Source organism: Monocercomonoides exilis (genome assembly GCF_001643675.1).
Source record: "Monocercomonoides exilis strain PA203 chromosome Unknown scaffold15-1837935, whole genome shotgun sequence".
NCBI classification, from domain to species: Eukaryota; Preaxostyla; order Oxymonadida; family Polymastigidae; genus Monocercomonoides; species Monocercomonoides exilis.
Window position 1 is genome coordinate 73,484 of NW_027150560.1, and position 19,725 is coordinate 93,208.

General features: G+C 34.0%; 4 protein-coding genes across 4 annotated transcripts; 2 read left to right on the forward strand and 2 right to left on the reverse strand.

Moving 5' to 3' along the window:
* Positions 1 to 890: 890 nt before the first annotated feature.
* MONOS_9821fu9822 (uncharacterized protein) lies at positions 891 to 9,831 on the forward strand (the record flags this gene model as incomplete). The annotated part of the gene is made up of 1 exon (XM_067880357.1): positions 891 to 9,831. The coding sequence occupies one exon, from the start codon at positions 891 to 893 to the stop codon at positions 9,468 to 9,470; it is 8,580 nt and encodes a 2,859-aa protein (XP_067729797.1). The 3' UTR covers positions 9,471 to 9,831.
* Positions 9,832 to 10,072: 241 nt separating this feature from the next.
* MONOS_9820 (uncharacterized protein) lies at positions 10,073 to 10,303 on the reverse strand (the record flags this gene model as incomplete). Its single annotated transcript, XM_067880356.1, has 1 exon — positions 10,073 to 10,303. One exon carries the CDS (start codon positions 10,301 to 10,303, stop codon positions 10,073 to 10,075), a length of 231 nt encoding a protein of 76 aa, XP_067729798.1.
* A 1,745-nt stretch (positions 10,304 to 12,048) lies between these two features.
* Positions 12,049 to 13,149, forward strand: MONOS_9819 (uncharacterized protein; the record flags this gene model as incomplete). Its single annotated transcript, XM_067880354.1, has 1 exon — positions 12,049 to 13,149. One exon carries the CDS (start codon positions 12,049 to 12,051, stop codon positions 13,147 to 13,149), a length of 1,101 nt encoding a protein of 366 aa, XP_067729799.1.
* Positions 13,150 to 17,086: 3,937 nt separating this feature from the next.
* On the reverse strand, positions 17,087 to 18,368 carry MONOS_17385 (uncharacterized protein; the record flags this gene model as incomplete). Its single annotated transcript, XM_067870300.1, has 5 exons — positions 17,087 to 17,113; positions 17,170 to 17,249; positions 17,367 to 17,450; positions 17,498 to 17,725; positions 18,197 to 18,368. 5 exons carry the CDS (start codon positions 18,366 to 18,368, stop codon positions 17,087 to 17,089), a joined length of 591 nt encoding a protein of 196 aa, XP_067729800.1.
* Positions 18,369 to 19,725: the final 1,357 nt, after the last annotated feature.

Here is a 19,725-nt window from a genome sequence, read left to right on the forward strand (position 1 = left end):
ATCGCTGTTGTTTTATGAACATCACTACCAAGGTGAAAACTGGAAATGAAGCTGCAGCAAAGGAAAATCATTCTTTTGTAATTTCTTCGGCAATAAAATTATCCACATTTATTCATGTTCGCGATGCATTTTATGGAGGTATTGTTCACGGGCTTTCTTTTACTTCTCCATCGCAAGAATTTGTCTGTGATCTTTGCGAATTTTATGATTGCTCTCATTCGACTCCTTCTTTGTCATTGTTTCGCGTTTCTCGTGGAAGACAAAGCATAATAGGTGAAAATGCAAATGTTACTTCAACGATTTTTAATGATTGCACAGGAACGAATGGTGGAGGCCTCTATTTTGATGGAGAAATTTTAGGATTAAATTATTATCTGAATGTGATAAATTGCACATTTGAAAATTGCTCAGCAAATTACGGAGGAGGAATATATATTAATGAAGTTGGAGTTGGAACCTTTAAAAACAATGCTTTTTATGACTGCAAGGCTAATAGTAATTTAGGACATGATTTTTATTTGAAAAAATTTGATTTGACAACAGGGGTTAACAATTTAACTTTTTCGTCATGCTTTACGTACAATGATGGAAATAGAGTTTATATTGCTGGAACAAATTATACAAAGCTCCTTAAAATGGATGATTATCAGATTGTCGCTACAAATGGTAGCACGACAGTTAATTGCGGGTTAAGCTCTGGCGTAGCTTGCAAATCGGTAAATACCGCCATTGTTAATCGGAGGCCATATTATTTGAAGAGAATCAAACTTCTTAACGGAACTTATAATGAGATAGATACTTGGACAATTAATGCAGCAAGAGGGAAAGTGGACGCGTTCGGAGAAAGTCAAACAAAAGTTATTTTTAATTTGAATAGTTACATCGGAACGATGATTTCTATTTCTGGAGCTGTTAACATATCAATTTCCACATTCACAATTAACGTGAATAAAGATTATTGCAGGATAATTAGTGGTAGTTCTTATAATTTCAACCTTTCTGTTTCTGACATTACGATTTCAACACCAAGCAGCTGGACAACATACTTATCATATAGTTTATTTTATTTTATTAGCGGAACTCTAACATTCAGTCGGGTTGCAACAAAGAACATTAGATTAGCAACCAATTGTTTATTTCAAATGACAAATGGGGTGACGAAAGCAACGTTTTCATTTTGTAATTTCACAAATATAACTGCATCAAAAAATAATTCGGCAATTTTTGGATCTGGCTATACACCAAAATCTCTTGCTCTTAATAACTGTTCAATATCTTCAATATCAAGCCTTAATGCTACAGGGGTCAACGGTGGTGCGCTGTGCATAAATACAAGTGAATCTCAAATTAGCTTGTCTAATACCACATTTACAAGTTGCTGCGTCAGTCAAAGCAGTGGAAGAGGAGGAGCATTGTACTTTTCAACAAACGGATCACTGTCTAAATTTACGATAAGCAGATGTCAGTTCTCATTAAATCAAGCGCTTTTTGGACGAGACGTTTTTATATTCGTTCCTTCATTGCCAAATGCCCTTCTTGACTCATATTATTCTGTTGCAGCAACTTCGACGTATGTTCCGAATAGAACAAATGCATGGTTTGGAAGAGACAATGCAACATTTCAGGGGGATTTTGATTTGATGCCGTTCATCTTTGGATACACATCATCGATCATTCATGCTTCGAATGCGTCGCGAGGCGATGGAAAGTATTGCGGGTCAACAGTCGCCCATTGCAAGTCGATCACGCAGGCTGTTCAACGCTTTAATGGATCATCCAGAACAATCAAAGCGAACGGTTCAGTAGAAGTGTCTATGTCAGGAACTGATGTGTCAAATGTTGTTGTTGAAAGAAATGAATCAACAATAAACGCTACAGTTACGATTGACAGAATTGCAGGAACCGCGAATTCTGCACTTATATCATCAGGTGCCTTTCAATCTCGAAACATTGTTTATTCAATTGGCTCAGTTCCTCAAGGAAGTTCAGTTCAGAGTTTGCTAAGTGGAACAAATGGTATCCAAACATTTTCAAATTGTATTTTTGTTGGAAGTGCTTCGAATACCATTACAATTGCGCTTGTTTCAATAAGCGGAGGCAGCCTTGTTCTTGAAAGCTCATCATTTAATGCTTCCAGTGAATTGAGTTGCTCTTGTTCATTGTTCTCCCTTCAAAATGGGATTTTCAAATTTTCTGATAGCCGATTTGCTAACTTAAAGTTCACCTCTTCCAATGCAGGTCTTATTTCACAATTAGGGAGTGGATCATCTTCGCAGCAAATTGAATTGTCCAATTGTGGATTTGAACGAATTTCGTCAACCAAAGAGACAAGTTCCTGTGTTGTTATATCTTCTTCGACTTGCGTCGGCTCCTTCAATGCTTCATCATGCAATTTTTCTTCGTCGTCTTGCCCAGCGTCAATCAATGGAGGAGCCATTTCCTTTGCAGTTGGGGCGAGTAAAAAATTTGAAATTAGCCAATGCAAAATATCATCTAATACTGCCAGTGAGTCGGCTGGAAAAGGAGGAGGTGTTTTTTTGCTGATGAAAGATGTTAGCAGCGATTATAAAATTACTAGATGCAGTTTTGAGTCTAACAAAGCGAAATATGGCCGAGACATATACATTCAAGCACCAAATCTTAATTCTTGTGTGACATTTGAAAAATTTGGGAATCTTCTAACTCCAACAGCTGATGTTGAAAACATGATGTATGGATGCAATACTTCTTCTGTTGATCAGCATGTAGATCTAATTTTTATGATGACTGTTCATCTGGCGATTGTCAATGTGAAGAATGCTGACTCTGAACATGGGGAAGACTGGTTCAGATGTGGGAATGAAAGCGAGCCTTGCTTAACATTTGAATATGGAATGGATAAGATTCTTGATACATCTTCTGATAACAAAGGAATATCTATCGTTTCGAAAGCTGCTATAAACAAGCCAATCGATTTATCTTCGATGACTATTTTGTCATCTTCAAGTTCGATTCCTTCAATACTTTCATTTAACTTCGCAAGCACAACTTTTGATGCAGCAATAATAAACCACGACATTCTCACATTTAACAAAATCAAACTGTATTTGCCATCTGTTAGAAACGTGCTGAAAGCACTAATTTCAACAGAAAGCTCGCTTATCGTTAACGATTCGAATTTTGATAGCGAGCAGCTGAATTCTTCTGTTTATTTGAATACCATTGAAGTGAAAGGCGGAACGGTGCTTCTTAATAATTGTTCAATTGGAGAGCGCAGTTTCTGTTTGGAAAGTTCATTCATCAAATACGCAGGCTCATCTACAATTACTCTTAATCACACTTCCATTAGCACAATTACATTTTCAACAACTTTCTTCTCAGAGACAACAGGAGAACACAGCACTTTGTCACTGATGAATGCTTCATTCAGCAGATGCTCTGCTTCTCCGCAAACAACGATGAGTCCAATCATTTCTACGCAACTCGAAGGAACTGTGAACTTTGATGAATGCAATTTCAGCAATGTTGGCAATTCAGAATGCAAAGAAGGTGGAGTTATTAATGTATGGCTGAAAGACACAGGAAAAATTAGTATTTCTGGCTGCCAAGTTGGAGAGTGTTTCTGTAACGAGGCAACAGGGAAAGGAGGTTTCCTCTATTTGAGCAAGCAACAAAGCGAAGGTCAGTATGACTTAAGCGTTGAGTCAAAATACTCAAACAATAAAGCCCACATTGGAAAAAATCTCTTCTTTAATTTTGATTCGTTGAACGAGTCTGTGTCTGCTGATAAGCTGTTCTTACCAGTCAACGATCCAGCTGTCGAAGGAGGAAAAGCATATATCGGCAAAGACACAATTTTTAATTCTGTGAATTTGATTGTGTTTTTGGTTCAGTTTGTTTCAGATAAAGTTCACGTGTCAAACGCAGGTTATGATGTCCTACGATGCGGCTCGGGAGACTTTCCTTGTCATTCAATTTGGAAAAGCATGAAAAATGTGAAGAGCGATAGCACCAGCAAGGAGATAATTTTTGACACGTTGGTTGAAGTCGAATCGTACTACGAATTTCAGAATTTGACACTTTCAGCTGCTTCGCCTTCACAAGACACAGGAATGATCATCTGCTCAGATCTGCTTTCCAGCGACAAAGACACAGCGATTGGCATTGTAGGGAATACCAATTTTGTTAACATTACATTTTCATTGCCATCTGAATTTGTTGGGCGTCAATCGTCAGTAATCAAATGTGCTGCTTCTGAAGGAGTGTTACAGCTTTCTTCGTGCAATTTTGCTAAGCAAAGCAATTTCCTTTCTTCGATTGGCTATTCTCTTGTATCTGCCACCAATGGAAAATTGTTGTTTCATGGCTGCACTGTTGAAAGCTTGCTATTTTCAGCATCGCCTATCGAGATATTGCAATCGGTCACTACAACCTTTGAACAAGTCCAATTTTTGTCAGTTACGCTTCAAACAGCATCGCTTTTGACTGCCGCTGAAGTCAGTGCTCAATCAGAACAGTCCAACAATGCTGCAACTTCTGAATTTATCTTTAGGAACTGCTCATTTGATAGAATTGTTGCGAAAGAAGGTACTTCCAAATCTGTTATCATTACAGATCCACTATCTTCTTCTCTTTCGTTTATAAATTGCTCAATCACAAGTTTGACTGCATTAGAAAGCAATGAAGGCGGAGGAATGAAAATAAAGTTCAAGGCAGGCGGATCACTTAGTGTCAAAGGAGATGCGGTCAGCGGAACAAGTATAGTATCTTCGTGCAGTTGTTCGCCTGCGTCTGGAAAAGGAGGATTTTGCTTTATAGACTCTATTGGTGCTGATGCTGACTTTGTTTTTGAGAAGATAAAATTTTCGGATAATGTTGCTTCAATGGGGAAGAATGTCTTTTTCTCATGTGCTGATCTTAGCTCTTCTGTAAAGCTTGAGCAATTTTTGATAAATCTCGATGAATGGATAACAGACACAAATGCCTTTTCTGGAATGGATACAGCTTATTTTACAACAAAGTCAGTTGATCTTCTTGCTTTTATTGTAGAATATAATTCAGAAAAAATAGTTGTGTCGTCAAGTTTCGGAGCAGATGTGAAGGGGTGCGGAAAGGAAACTCTTCCTTGCTCTTCATTTTCAACTGGATTGCATCATATAATAAATACAACAGAGCCTGACCAGCCAGTCACACAGCTTCTGATTGAGAATTCAGCAAATGTTGACAGCTGTTTTGATGTGTCAGAGCGCGAAATTGGATCGTTGCAAAATTCACCTGCAGAGCTTTCCATTGCAGCATCGTTAACTCCGTTATCTTCGTCCGTTGGATCGGAAGATTGTGTTTTATTTAACAGCAAGACACTAAAGCTGACATTGCTGACATTCACCATCCCAACTGAATTCACAACTTCTCAAACAGTTCTTATTTTGTCGTCAAGCGGAAACCTGTTCATGAAAGACTGCTCCATGATGCTAAACCAAGATACAAATAATGCAATTTCTTATTGCCTTATTGAAGTTCGTTCAGGAGCGTTTGAAATTAAAGATTTTTCTTTGAAAGAATTAAAATTTGATTTCAAACCAATGCAATTCGGCGCAACAGATATTGACGGAAAAATGGATAATTGCCTGTTTGAAGGACTGACTTTAGAATATCCATTATTTTCGATACCAGAAACTCATGCTTCCTTTTCTGGGAGAGAGCGTAGCGCTCACTCATCTTTCTCTGCACTGCCAAATGGCGATTGCATTCTGGAGCTCATTTCGTGTCGCATGAATGAAATAACAAAAGAGAATGGAGGAAGCTGCCTTTTGAGCTGTGAAGCAATCAACAATATCAAATACAAAATGAATGGATGCATTTTGAACGGTTGCGAAAGCAAAACTTGTACAAGAGGAGGAAGCATGCTCTTTACGTTGGGGCCTGGAAACAGCGACACAATTATGTTTGATATCAATGGAACATCACTGGGGAAGTGCATAGCATCGACAGCAAGTGGAAAAGGCGGAGGAGTCTATTTGGATTGTGGAAGCATTCCCGCTTCAGGCAGAAATGAACATTTATCGAATGACAATCCACTCGGATTCCGATTTAAGAATGCGCGCTTCAGCTTCAACAATGCGAGTTCAGGGCGGGACGTGTTTATTTTGTGTGTGAACATCGAGTCGCAATTGACTTCAGACCAGTTTTTAATTGATTTTGATGAGTCTGTGTTTGATTCAAGGAATGCGATATTTGGAAGGGAAAAAAGCATGGCTGCTTCTGAAAGAGATCGCGACTTGATCGATGAGATTCGATTCTTCAGAGGGGAGCAAGTGCTCGTTTCGTCAAATGGAGAAAACGGAAAGAGATGCGGAAACTTTACAGGCCCATGCAAAACGTTAGATGTTGTAGTGCAACATGTTTCAGAAGGCAGACGCAGGACGATCTTTGTTGATGCGCAGGCAAGCATGGAAGGAGAGGCAGATTTGGTTGGAATAAGTTTGGTGCCTCTGGATGAGTCGTGCGCAATTTTGATGAACAGCACGATTGCGAAAAGTTCTGAAAGGGAATATGCGATTTCCTCAAAAGAGAACGTGCAGATTGACAATGTTGCTTTTAACTTTGGTGGAGCCTTAAAAATTATTCACTCGTCTTTGATTGGAATATTGAACGGCAAACTTAGCATAAGTGCGTGCAACTTGGTTAGCAGTGAAGTCGGGGCACAATTTGATGGAAGTCTGATTGCAGTTATTGGAGGAACACTGAAAATTACAGAATCCACATTTAGCGAGTTTTCAGTTGTTAATCATATTATCAGCTGTGAGAGCCATTCATCTACAAATTTGGATAGAGTGAAATTTGAAGGATTAAGTGGAAAATGCTTTATTTCATGCTCAGGAATCACCTTTTCTGCTTCTCAATGGATCGTTAGTTCAGCGAAAGCCAAAGAAGCAATTATTTCATGTTCAGGAAATTCAACGATTGCTTTGCTTCAATCCGTGTTTAAGAAAATTGAAGTCCAAGAAGGAAGTGCAATACATATTGAGGATGGAGAGACACCGATAACAGATAACAGCGAAACAGAGATCGAAAAAGCATTTTCAGCCTCACTTTGCGCCTTCACAAATGTTAGCTGCGGTGGAAGCGAAGGAAGAGTAATATCCAGTCTGACAGAAAAGTCTGTTCAGTTTATCAACAACACACTCAGTCTTTGCTCTTGCCTGGCTGCAAAAGGGAAACAGTTACGTGCGCTCAATTGCAAAAGCATAGAGATTGATGCATGTGTATTTGATGGATGGGAAGAGTCTATCGTTGAAGCGAAAAATGACGGAGAAATCGATGAAATATGCAAATGGAATGGATCGCTCGTTGACGTGACAAACTGCCAAGCAACGATAAAAGAGACTTCTATTGCCAATTCTTCTGTTGGAGGAATTACTCTTTTTTACGGTAATTTAACAATTGAAAAAGGAGAATTTTTGAACAACAACAAATCAATTTCTGCTTATAAATCTGCCCGCCGGAACATTATTTGCTCTGAAGATGGAACTCTGAATATTGTTAGTCTGAAAGGAGGCGATGGATTGAAAGACAACTCTTCTCTTTGGATCTTGCAAGACAAATGCTCATTGGAAGGTATCGCTGCTGAAAGATCATCTCCATTTTTCATTCCAATTTTAGAATCCGTCAAAGTTGATGATTTAGGCGCAGAAACAAAGCTTACTCTGAATGGCATTCTTTTAATGCCCTGCAATCTCTTCGTAAGACTTATTTATAAGACCAACGAAGAATATGTATATGAAAAGCGTGAGATCGATAGCAATGGATGGATATCTGAAAACGAGGCAATATCGACAATTAAATCAACAGATATTTCTTCAGCAGCAAAACAAACAGAATTATCCGTAGCGCTTTTATTTGGAAATCTCGATATGCCTTCTTCAACTTCGTCAAAGGTGATAAAGAACATTACAAAAGAGGAAGAAAATGTTAGGATTGTTGAAGAAGCCAGCAAATCCGCACCTTCTTTGGCACTAGTAGCATTAATTGTCGTTGGGTTTTTATTTTTCATTGCATCTTTGTGCATAATTGTTGTTGTCATTCGATGGAGAAAGGAAAAGCACCACTCAAACCAATTAGAAGGAATTGTGAGCAATACAATGAAGAAAGATCCAAAAGAAATTGAAATGGTGGCATATGAGTTTGGAACGGGGGATGAGCCGAGCAGAAGAAGCGAAGGGGAATCTGGGTTTGGAAAGCAGCGGAATCAGGCAAAGAAACTAGCAACATCTGAGTCTCAGCAAAGTTTACTGGTGGACGTTGGTTCCACACAAGAAATTCTGCTTGATCACTCAGATGAAATTCCTGATTGGGCACTGGAGAAAGTGGAAGGAGAGAGCGATGATGGAGAAGACTTCATCAAGGCAGGAAACGATTCGAGCTGCAGAGCCACACTTTCAGCTGAACTGAAAGACGAATCGAGCGTTACAACGTTGATGAGCATTGAGCAAATGGCTCCAACAACTTCGTCCATGTCAAACCTTGTGGATGGAATGGCGTGCGAATCGCTTCACGAAAAGATGATTGTGGATTTGAGGGATTCGCTGTTCATGCTGCTTCATGGAAGGAATGAGAAGAAGGAGATGGCGATAGGCACGATGGAGCAGAGAGAAGTGACAGCTGCGCAGGTCCTGTTTTGGGTGGCGAATGGTGCACTGCATTCCTTCGAGCAGGATCGCGGGTTGTCTCCATGCTTGGATTCTCTTTCTCCGCATATCGTACTGTTTTCAGAACACATGATAGTTGTGATTGCGCTTAACTCTGGCTTTTCGTCAGAAGATAGCGACGATTCGTCTTCTGTCGACTCTTCATCCGCAGACAGCTCAAGTTCCATCTCTGATTATGAAGGAAATAAACGATCTGGAAAACGGAAGAAAAATACAAAAGCGAAGTCCAGTGCCTTTGAAGATGAGACAATCGACAACGAAAGCCTACGCTGGAAGGCACCGGAGCTTCAATGGAATATGAAGGGAGGAGCAACAAATAAGAGCGTGTCATTCACTATTGGTATGATGCTGTGGGAGTGTCTGACGCTTCAGATCCCCTTTGCCAAGTACGATGCCGAAACAGCAGGAGCAAAGATAAAGAATGGTGAAAGAGTGGACTATAGTTTGCTTTCTTCATCTTCATTCGACGACTTGGTGAAGTCTTGCCTCTCGTCAAGCACTGAAGAACGGCTTTCACTTGCAAGCCTGAAGCGCGAATTTATTCAACACTTCCCTCCAGGTGCTGTTCAGCTCACTATTTCTGATGCAATTGATATCGACGAAGTGTCGGAATATGATAGAGATGGTGAGTTAGTTACAAGAACAGGCAGCACACGAAGTGAAAGTGATGAAAGCTCACAAGGATACACAGCTAAGACACCCGACGCTTCAACAACAACAACTGTTTCTGGCATAGAACTGGTTCCTTATGAACAGTCGGAGAATTCTAGTTCGATCAAATAAAGAATTTCAGAATTCGAGTCTTACACTTCATTTGTTCTATATCATTATTTTTTTATTTTTTTGTGAAATGTATTTTTATTTATGTATGCATGAAGTAATTTTTACTTTATAATTGATTGATTTTCATTAAGATGAAAAAGGCGTGACAAATATTATAAAAAATATTTTATTTTGTTGTTTTATGTACATGTATTTTATACATGTTTATTTTTTATTTGTCACAACTCATTTTATAACGTGAGTGCTGTCTTTTTCAATTCTTGAAGCGTTTGTTTTAACAAAATTTTTTACAAATTTTTACAAATATTTGATTATCTTAAAAATTATCATTCGAATTTAATTGAATGTGAAATTATCACACAATGATTTTATCTTTTTGGAGAGAAAATGTTAGTAATAAGCTGAGATAAGAATATGCTCACTTCACCTTACAATCCAAAAATGCCTTTAACAATTTTGTTTTGAATTATATATTGTTGCAATGCATAAATAACATGAAAATAAAAACAGGTTTTTGTGTATTAAAGTTTTTAAAGTGTATAGAAAAAAAATAAAAATCAAAAATATATATAAATATATATATGTTTTATATGATTAAAATGTTATATTTCAGAATATTCACTTGCATCTGCTCCTTCTCCTGGATCGACATGATCTTCGTCATGAGTATCAACAGCCTCTTGCTCAAATTGAGGAACATCTGCTTCATCGTCTCCTTCTCCATCATCATAATCAGGAAGAAATGCAGCTTTTGTGGGCTTGAAATTGGCAACATTTATCACAAATTCTGGGAATAGCATATCAATTTCTCGTTGAAGCAAAAATGAAGCCATTAAATTATCAATGAACTTTTCTTTGATCCCACATGTTTGCAATGATCTTCTAAAACGAGACCACCAAACATCTGTCTCATTTGTGTATGCTCATGTTTTCATATTATTGAATTCGCATTTTTGGCAGTTTGTCAAATGTTTATTTCACAAATTATTTATGCTCAAATGCGTACAACATTATCACTGAAAATTGTCATTTCTTTCTGGATGTTGGCTTCAATGATAGGAATCAGAGTCTCCTTTTTTATGTTTGGAACTCTGATAATTAAACATTTTCCAATTTCATCATTTTCTTTTCTTTCCACTGCACCAAAAAGCCAAAATTGTTTTTTTCTTTTTACCTTTATGGAACTTTCTTTTCTCAAAATAACTTCATCTATTTCCACAACACATATTTCTCCTCCAAGAACGAGCCTCTCACTCGACATTCGAATTCCAATTGATTCTTTTGCAACATTATTCAAATAACCAACTGTATTTCAACCTCCTCCAGTGAGATATCAGCATTGATCAATTCGAATTTTTTAGCTAGAAATGCAAAAGAATAAGAAACATTGAGTAGATTTTGATATGACTTCGGAAAAAAGATGTCTCCTTCAAATATAAAATGAATTTATGACATGATAGTGTGACAGATAAGTTATTAATACGTTCTGTCGCTTTTCTTTGTTCATTAACAAGCATTCAAAACAAATTTTCAAACAGAAATTTTTGTTAGAAAAATTATGATTTCGATAACTAACACCTATTTATTAAATAATCATCCAAACTTTCTAATTTTGAATTGTTTTTTTGTTCAAAATCAAATATTTCTATTATTATTCTTGATTAATTGTTTGTGTTTCCTTTGTTAAAAATACAAGGTTTGAAGAACTTTGAAATAATTTGAAATATCTGTATCACCTTTGTATAAGAGAAAACCAGGTTAAAAAAAATTCAGAATTAAAAAATGAAGAGATGATCATGCCGTAATCTATTAATTAATCGAATTTGTCTTTGATTTGAAACAACTCGATAAAATGATTTCGGAAATTGAAAATGCGGTTGAAGCATTAGAAAAGCAGAAAATAACAGAAATATACAATTTTATTGTTGAAATGGACAAAAAAGAACTCAAATCTTTTCTAACAATGAAAACTTTTAATAAATTCAACAAAATGATGGAAGATAAATATTCGGAGATTGAAAGTATCATTTCTTTATTAAGTTGCATTGGGTATTACAAAGTTTTGTTTGGAATTAAGAATTCTTGCTTTGAAGGTTCTTTGCTTTATAAAAGAATTGAAAATATGATATTGAAAGAAAACAACAACATAATTGCTACGAACGAACCATTTCTGATAAGCCTTTGTGAGTGCTATCTATCTATGTGCAAAAGTCATCTCGAATTTCCGGGTATTTTAATTTTAATTTGTGTTCCTCTCATTTTGAGAACTGCAACGAACAAAGAAAAAAACGAAAAAATTGGAAAAGAAGTGGAAATGTCTCTGGTTTCTTTGAGCAACATAAAGATGAGATTTGTTTGATTTATCTTTTTTTTTTTTATTTATTGATTTTAGTTTTTGATTTTTCTCATAGAAAATAGAAAAAGAATTATACATGAAAGATATCACCAAAGTCATTAAATATCATCAGAACATCATAGCTTGACTCATCTTGCTTACCAATCCGCGTGGGAATTCTTGATATGGCAGGCAAATGAAGACGAGAAAATGGCACATTTTGTTGAAAACGAATTGAATTTAATGAGAGAAGCAATAAGAGAATTAGAAGAATTAGAGGGAAGAGTAAATTGGATGAAAAGAGGAAAATTCTTGAATGAAGTGATGGATGAAATTACTTTAACGAGATGGCTTGATACATTAGGCTATTATTTTTTTTTCTATGAATGGAAAGAGATAAAGTCACCCAACTTTTTTGAATGCATTGTTAGAATTCTGAGAAAGGCAAAGAAGTATCACAGAAAAGTGTTCAAAAGGTGCGTTTATGTTATCAGCCGAATTGCAAATCCAGTGTCATCAGACATTAGCTATTTGCTCAGAAGTGGGATTATTCGAATCGTTATGGAGGAAATGCAGCAGCCAACTGTCAGAAGAGATTACTTGGAATGGTGCCTGAAGTACATCATTTCACTTGTGAGAAGAGTGAGCGGACCTTCTATCGATGCAAGCGAAAGAGAAAAACGTAAAATGCAAAAGCATCAGATTCTCGGTATTTTAGAGGAAGAAGGATACGAGGATGAGATCATCAGTGTTTACGAATGCATGGTCAAAACGTTGTATTTCTATTTTCCCATCAAGGCCTCAGATATGATTAGCTTATCAATTCAAAAGCAGAAACCGCTTTTTTTGTGTGTTAATACAAAAACAGGTAGAAATAATCCATTCGAAGCCAATCCGTTCAAAACAGGTCAGCATTCAAACCTTCAATTCGGAGCTATTCCACCTTCAGTCAATCAATTTCTGGTTCTTTCTGTTGCACCGAACCCGTTTGCTACTGCTTCTATTCCTTCAAACTCGTTTACTGCTTCTTCTGTACAGCCAGCTACGTTGTCATCCTTATCAAGCGCATTTTCTCAATCTTCAAATTCATCCGCATCTTCATCTCATTCAGAAGAGCCACATTTCTGCATATTACCTCCTGCTCCTAATCTAATTGCGCCTTCAACAGGTCCGTTTGCTCCTTCTCCAGATCCATTTTCTCTGTCCTCATGTCCATCCTTGCCATCGTCTAATTCAGAAGAGTCATATTTCAATGCGTTCTCCCCTTCTCCTAATCCAATTGCGCCATCTGCCGATCCATCTGCCGACTCATTTGATGAACCATTCACAAGAATCAAAAGTTAAACTGCACAAACTGTCAATCAGTGAGTGTCAATCTCGAATCCATTTTAGTCTTCAAAAAGTGAATTTTTTTTTCTTTTTTTCTTTTCTTTTTTTTTTAATTCAAAATCCACATTCTTTTCAAACTGTCCCATCAACATTCATTCAGAAAAGGAACTACGCACAAATTTATTGCAAACTTACAAAAAGATGGAATATTTCTGTGGAAATTATCTTCAAGAAACAAAAATATTTCTGTCAAACAAAGTTGCATCATTTATTCTGTGAAATGAAAAATAAATTTTCTTTCATTTTCTTTCATTTTCTTTCTTTTTTCTATCTAGGGTTACACTTTTACCTCTGACCCTTTTTTTTACCCCCACCCTTTTTTTTGTGGAGCTGGCTACGGCTTAATACAAGCTTGTAGCCGACAAAAAATAACTCTAAATGTTTATTTTAATAAATTTAACTTATACAGCAAAAATTTTTTACAATTCTTTACAACTGAGAGATCTCGGTATTTTTTAATTTTATTTTTTGATCATTAAATTGATGGTCTTTCCATGGATATAACATTCTGGAAGTTTTAAGCTACATCATCATTACACATCATATCCTTTTTATTGTTTTTATAACTTTTCACATATCACAAGTTTCTTTTTCACCTGTTTTCTCATTTCATCGACTTTTTGAAAAAATGCAATTTTTGATTGTCTAAAAGACAATTTCTTAATTTTATAAGCTGTCTCTTATTTTTAACTCAATATATTATTTCACGCTCACAAAATATTTTGCTGAAAATATTTTTCTGGCTGAAAAAATCAAAACTTCAGAAATTGATGTTTTTCATTTTTCTATTTAAAATCAAATTTGCAAAACTTTTTTGTATATCAACATAATTAACATTCTATCATATAATAAGAATAATCTTAAAAATTTTCTCAAAAATTCATCATTCCTTATGAAATTACATTTTATCGAAAAGTCGATGAAATGAGAAAACAGGTAAAAAAGAAACTTGTGAAATGTGAAAAGTTATCAAAGAAATAAAAAGGATAAGATGTGTAATGATGGTGTAGCTTAAAACTTCCAGAATGTTATATTCATGGAAAGACCATCAATTTAATGATCAAAAAATAAAATTAAAAAATACCGAGATCTCAAAGTGAAAAAATTTTCGTAAAAAAAAATTTTCTGTATAAGTTAAATTTATTAAAATAAACATTTAGAGTTATTTTTTGTCGGCTACAAGCTTGTATTAAGCCGTAGCCAGCTCCACAAAAAAAAGGGTGGGGGTAAAAAAAAGGGTCAGAGGTAAAAGTGTAACCCTATCTGTCTATATTTCTTTTTTCTTTTTTGCTTTTTGTTATTTTATTTTGAAAATTATGTTATGTTTGTTGAATGAAAATAATTTTGATTCGTATTTATAAAATTATTTTTATGTGTTAAAAAATTTTCTATTGAATGTTTATTTTTGAATTTATTAATTTTTTAATTTATTTTGAATTCTGAAAATGTGATTTCTGTGAAAACTCAAAATAAAATGCTATTTTGCTCTTCAACTGTTTGTTTTATTTTACTAGAAGAAGAGCGTGTTAAAATTTTGAGTTTTTGTGAATCTTTGTTTTTTGAATTAAGAAACAAAAAATTTTTTATTCTTCTTTTATTTATTTTTAATTCATTATGTTTGAAAATGGTTATTGATTGATTAGAATGTCCTTTCAGCAAGAATGTTAAAATCTTCATTTATTTCAAAAATCAGAAAATTTGCGAATATGGGACAAAATTTTTCCAATCCAACTTTTGTTCCGACCACAATTTTTTTTCCAAGATTTTCAATTTCTATATTTTTTTGTCATTTAAAGTTGTTGGGGTTAATAATGCAACCAATACTTCATTCCTTTGAAAAAAAAAAAAAAAAAAAAAAAAAAAAAAAAAAAAAAAAAAAAAACATACCTGAATAAAGTGAATAAAAAGTTTGTTTTCCTGGAAAACTGAATCTGGACCCAAAGCCTGCAAGTTATTGCAATAATTGAACAATTATTGCAAATAACAGGACGGATTCAGTCTTGTCCTCAATTTGGAATAGCCCAAATCTCACAGGATAAGCAAAAACAAACTTTTTCTTCACAAAAGGCAAAAGTTCAAAAAAAAAAAAGAAGAAGAAGACTAAAAAAATAAGAAAGAAAGAAAATAAAAAAAGGAAAAATGAAACAAAAAACATACCTGAAATTTATCTATGAATATTTATAACAAAAATTAAAAATTAAAATTTTCATTTTCATTTATTAATTTCATTCTCTTTTCAATAACATCTCTAACTCTTCTTCGAACCTTTCCATTAACTTTCTCAGTTATTGGAAAAGCATCATTATTTTCTTTATTGAACACTTTTCTTGGTTTATCATCCAGACTCACTCTCATTTTGTATTCTATTTCTTTTAAGAACACATTTTCATTGCAACTGAGAGGCGAAGCAAGCAATTGAGTTCCATTTGACTCAAAATGCAAGTAATTTTTCATTCCTTTGATGACCAACTCTTCCCATCGATAATCCATCGGTTCTTCATGACTGAAAACAAAAAAATAGTTGTTGAAAAGTTGAAAACATCAAATGAATGAAAAAACAAACATCAAAAAGAAATGCTTCGTTCTGTTCAGTTTTTCTGCCTGCTCGCTTGGCTGTGAAACTTCATCCATTCGCCCTGCTAAATTAAAAAAAGAAATATCAGAAATCATAGAAGAAATATTTATTAAAGAATTTGGCTCATGAATTCCAAAAAGATAAGAATTACACTGTAAACAAAAAAAATCAATGAGATCGTACACATTATTCAATGTACGATCACCAAGATTGTTGTTTATTAACTGTGTCAAAAAACCAAATTCACTGTCACAGTCACTCTTTCCATGATGTTCGGCAAAGAATGAGAGTGAACAGTGATAATTCTTAAACAAAAAAGAATTTGGAGAAAACAGTAAATGCAAAATATGTGAATTTCGAAAATGAGGACCATTATCACAAAAAAAGTGAAAAGAATTAACATTTGAAAAAATATCAAAACGTAAAAGTTTATAAATACATTCACAAACAAAACGATAATCGTGAGATAATATTTCAGAAAAAAAATTGAAACAACATTTTCGAAAAATTCCAAAACAATCAACAAAATATACGACAAAACATAAATGGGAAATTTGTTTTTTGTTAAAAAAAGATCTTCCCGTTTCATTATTGGAAATTGGCAAACACCAATTTTCCTTAAAATCCATAATAATAATAACTTCATCATTTTTCAGATTTTCTTTCATTTCATAAAAATAATTTCTTTGATGAGTCGCCATTTTCAAATGTTTATCAATAATTTCTATTTCATTCTTTTCGTCTTCATTCAACTCACCTCCTTTTCTTTCCATTTCCGCTTTTTTCTTTTTCAAATATGTGCCCCTTTCACAGACTTCGCATAAGTCTGTCCGTTTCTTCGCTTTAATAAAATTTCTTGTTTTTTTACAAAAATTTGAATAAGATAACTTTACATTTATTTCTTTTTTCATTTCTTCAAACAGTTCTTTCTTTGTTTTATCAATGATTCTTTTCTCATTCATAGAAAAAATCTTTTTCTTTTCATCTCTTTTTCGTTTTTCGTTTTCATTTTCTTTCGAATTTTCTTTCTATAAAACTTCTTTTCTTTCATTCAATCCAATATTTTTTGTCCTTTTCTTTTTTTCTTCGAAGCACATATCCATACCTTCATCACTGTTTTCCTCAACGAAATTGAATGTTAAATTCAAATCAACGGAAGAAATGTTCTTGTGTTTATCTTTTATATCATTATTTTTATTTTCATCAATTTCTTTTTCTTTTACTTTTTTTTGTGTTTCTTTTTCTTTTTTTGTTATTTTTTTCTTTTTCTCATCATTCAAAATATTTGTTGATTGATGATTATCGATTGATTGATGATTATCTTCTTCGAGACAATCGAAATTGCTAGCATTATACAGTGGCTCGGATGATTTTGATTCTCCATGTTTTCTTTGACTAACCGTCGATTGTTCATCCCCAACAATGGAAGTTGGCGGAGGGAATTTTTGAGTGGAACACCCATTTTGATTGTGCACAATCACTTTCAGAATAGAACCAAGAAGCCAATTATTTTAGAAAATTCACAAAAAGAATGTCAAAAAACAGAAATCATTTCAATTGTGAATTAAAGTTCGATTATTGAAAACAAAGTGCAAACATTTCTTCATGTGTCTTCCATTCGTGCAGCTAGCTGAACTATTTTTAAGAAGCCACTTTTCAACAAGTGAAAAGTCTTCCATTTCTTTTCAAATGAATAAAAAGAATCAAAAACGAAAACAAATAGCACACTTTTATCTGAAACGCATCTTTCTGTGTGATGTGAATTTTTTTCGAGATTTCTATTGGAGAATCTTTCTTTGGAGTAGTAATATTCGCCTTTTGTGATGAGCCAGCCACACTTTAAAAGTTCCTTCCAGGAAAATTCCGAGGAAACAGCAGAAAGACAAGAAACTTTGTCATTTCTGTCAAGTGTGGAATACAGAATAGAAAGATTTTTTAAAACGTTGTTTGTTTTTTCTATAAAATATGTGCATTTTTTATATTTTGCTTATCAATCAACTTAAATATTCTCGATGGGAATTGGGTTTGAAATAACAATATTATTACAAATCAAAAATGAAACATAGGATTTGAATTTATAAATGCGAAAGATTGAAAATATATAAAATTATTATCCTTGGTGTTTCCAAAATGTTTTTGATTATAAATAAACTCAAATACAAAAAAATCAAAAAATTTTTAAAACGCTAAAAATGAACATTGACAAATGGCAATTTGTCTGATTATTCACTTATAATTGAGTAAATAATATCTATTTCAAAATGAAAACAGAAAAAAACACAACAGATCAAATATTCAGATAAAAAACATATAAACAAAGAAATATCTCCCAATTTCCATCGAAATAATAAATTGATTGATAAAAAAAATATTAATCGAAAAACGCACAACAGTTATTTCCAAAAGTTGAGAAAAAACCACGCAAACCAATATATTTCTCCTCAATGATCGACCGAAAGGATTTTCCATATTTGCTGTGAAATGCATAATAATAGAGAAATCCTTCCGGGTCCTCCGGAGCTCTTTTTTCAATAAAGTTGTGAATTTCAAAGGCGTGTCGACTTTTCGTCGAACGGGGCTTTGAGGAGTATTTATTCATTTCTTGGTTAATTTGGCTCATCTCTTATGGGTCATTCAATTATTTGCATAATTTTTTTTTCAAAATTGAAAATTTTGTTAATAGCATGAATTATTTCTTCAATGTTTAAGCTAAAAATTCAAAAAGCTGCAAGAAACATTGTATGCTTGGAAATTTTAATATTTTCTTGAGTGGTATTTCTTTTAAGTTTTTTATTTCTTTTCTCTAAAAGTTGCAAATAATAATGCAAAAAGGAATCGAACCTTCTGAAAACAAGTATATTTTATTCAAAAATTTCGAATATCTCAATGAACAAAGAAACCAATTTGTTTTAAGTTTTCTGAGATTGATCCAAGAATTGCATTTATATTTCGTTTGAAATGAACTGTGCAAAGAAAAATTCATAAACATTTCAATAGATCAGCTCAAGCATTTCGAAAAACAACACATTATTATCCATCGTGAACTGAAATATAATTCAAATACAAGACAAAAATTAAATTTGTCAAATCAACAATTTGTTGATAATTTTTCCACTTCAAAATAAATTTGATTTCAATTCATGATTTGCACACATTTTTTAAATTCTCTAGCAATACAGATTAACTTTTTCAAGAATTATTTTTTCCTGAAACGAACAAATAATGTGGCTTGAAGCATTATTTTCAAAATAAATATAATGACGAGCAAATTTCAAAGAAAAAAACCCACAGCCGAACAAATAAACCACATTGAAAACCAAAACAAAAGAAAATTATTTTCTTTAGAAGAATTTGAAGACAGATATTGAAATGAAGTTCAGATTCAACGAAAAATATTTAAAACAAGTTTGTCCAATTGTTATATGATGTTGTTAAAAGTTCAAAAGCTGTTGAAATATTACACTGTTGATTTCTGCAGCACTTTTCTATAAATTCTCATTCATTTACCTGCCGAAGTGAGCAACATTAGCTGTGGTTGAAGGAGAAGCAGATGCAGATAGATCTATCATTGAGAAAAATGTAGCATTTGAAGAAAAAAGTTACTATGAGCTTGGAAATGTGGATATCGGAATTAACACTTATTGAGCGAAAAGCAACTGGGTAATCTGGCGGAAAGTTTGTAATGAAGCTTGAGGAGTATTGAACTTATAAGGGCAGAATGATAAAGAAATCGAAAGCTGAAGATTTGAAAATATCGCATAAAACCATTCCAGACTGGAGCAGGAGAAGAAGAAAAAGAAGAAGAAGAATTAGAATATGCAGTAACTGATTTGTTAGCAATATTTTTTATTGTCTTCTGTTTTGTTGTTGCTGAGCCGCACTTTTGCTCAAAAATTGGTGATCCATTGCCTCTTCGGCTTTTATGGACTTTGGAGGGTTTGGCATCACTCAATTAC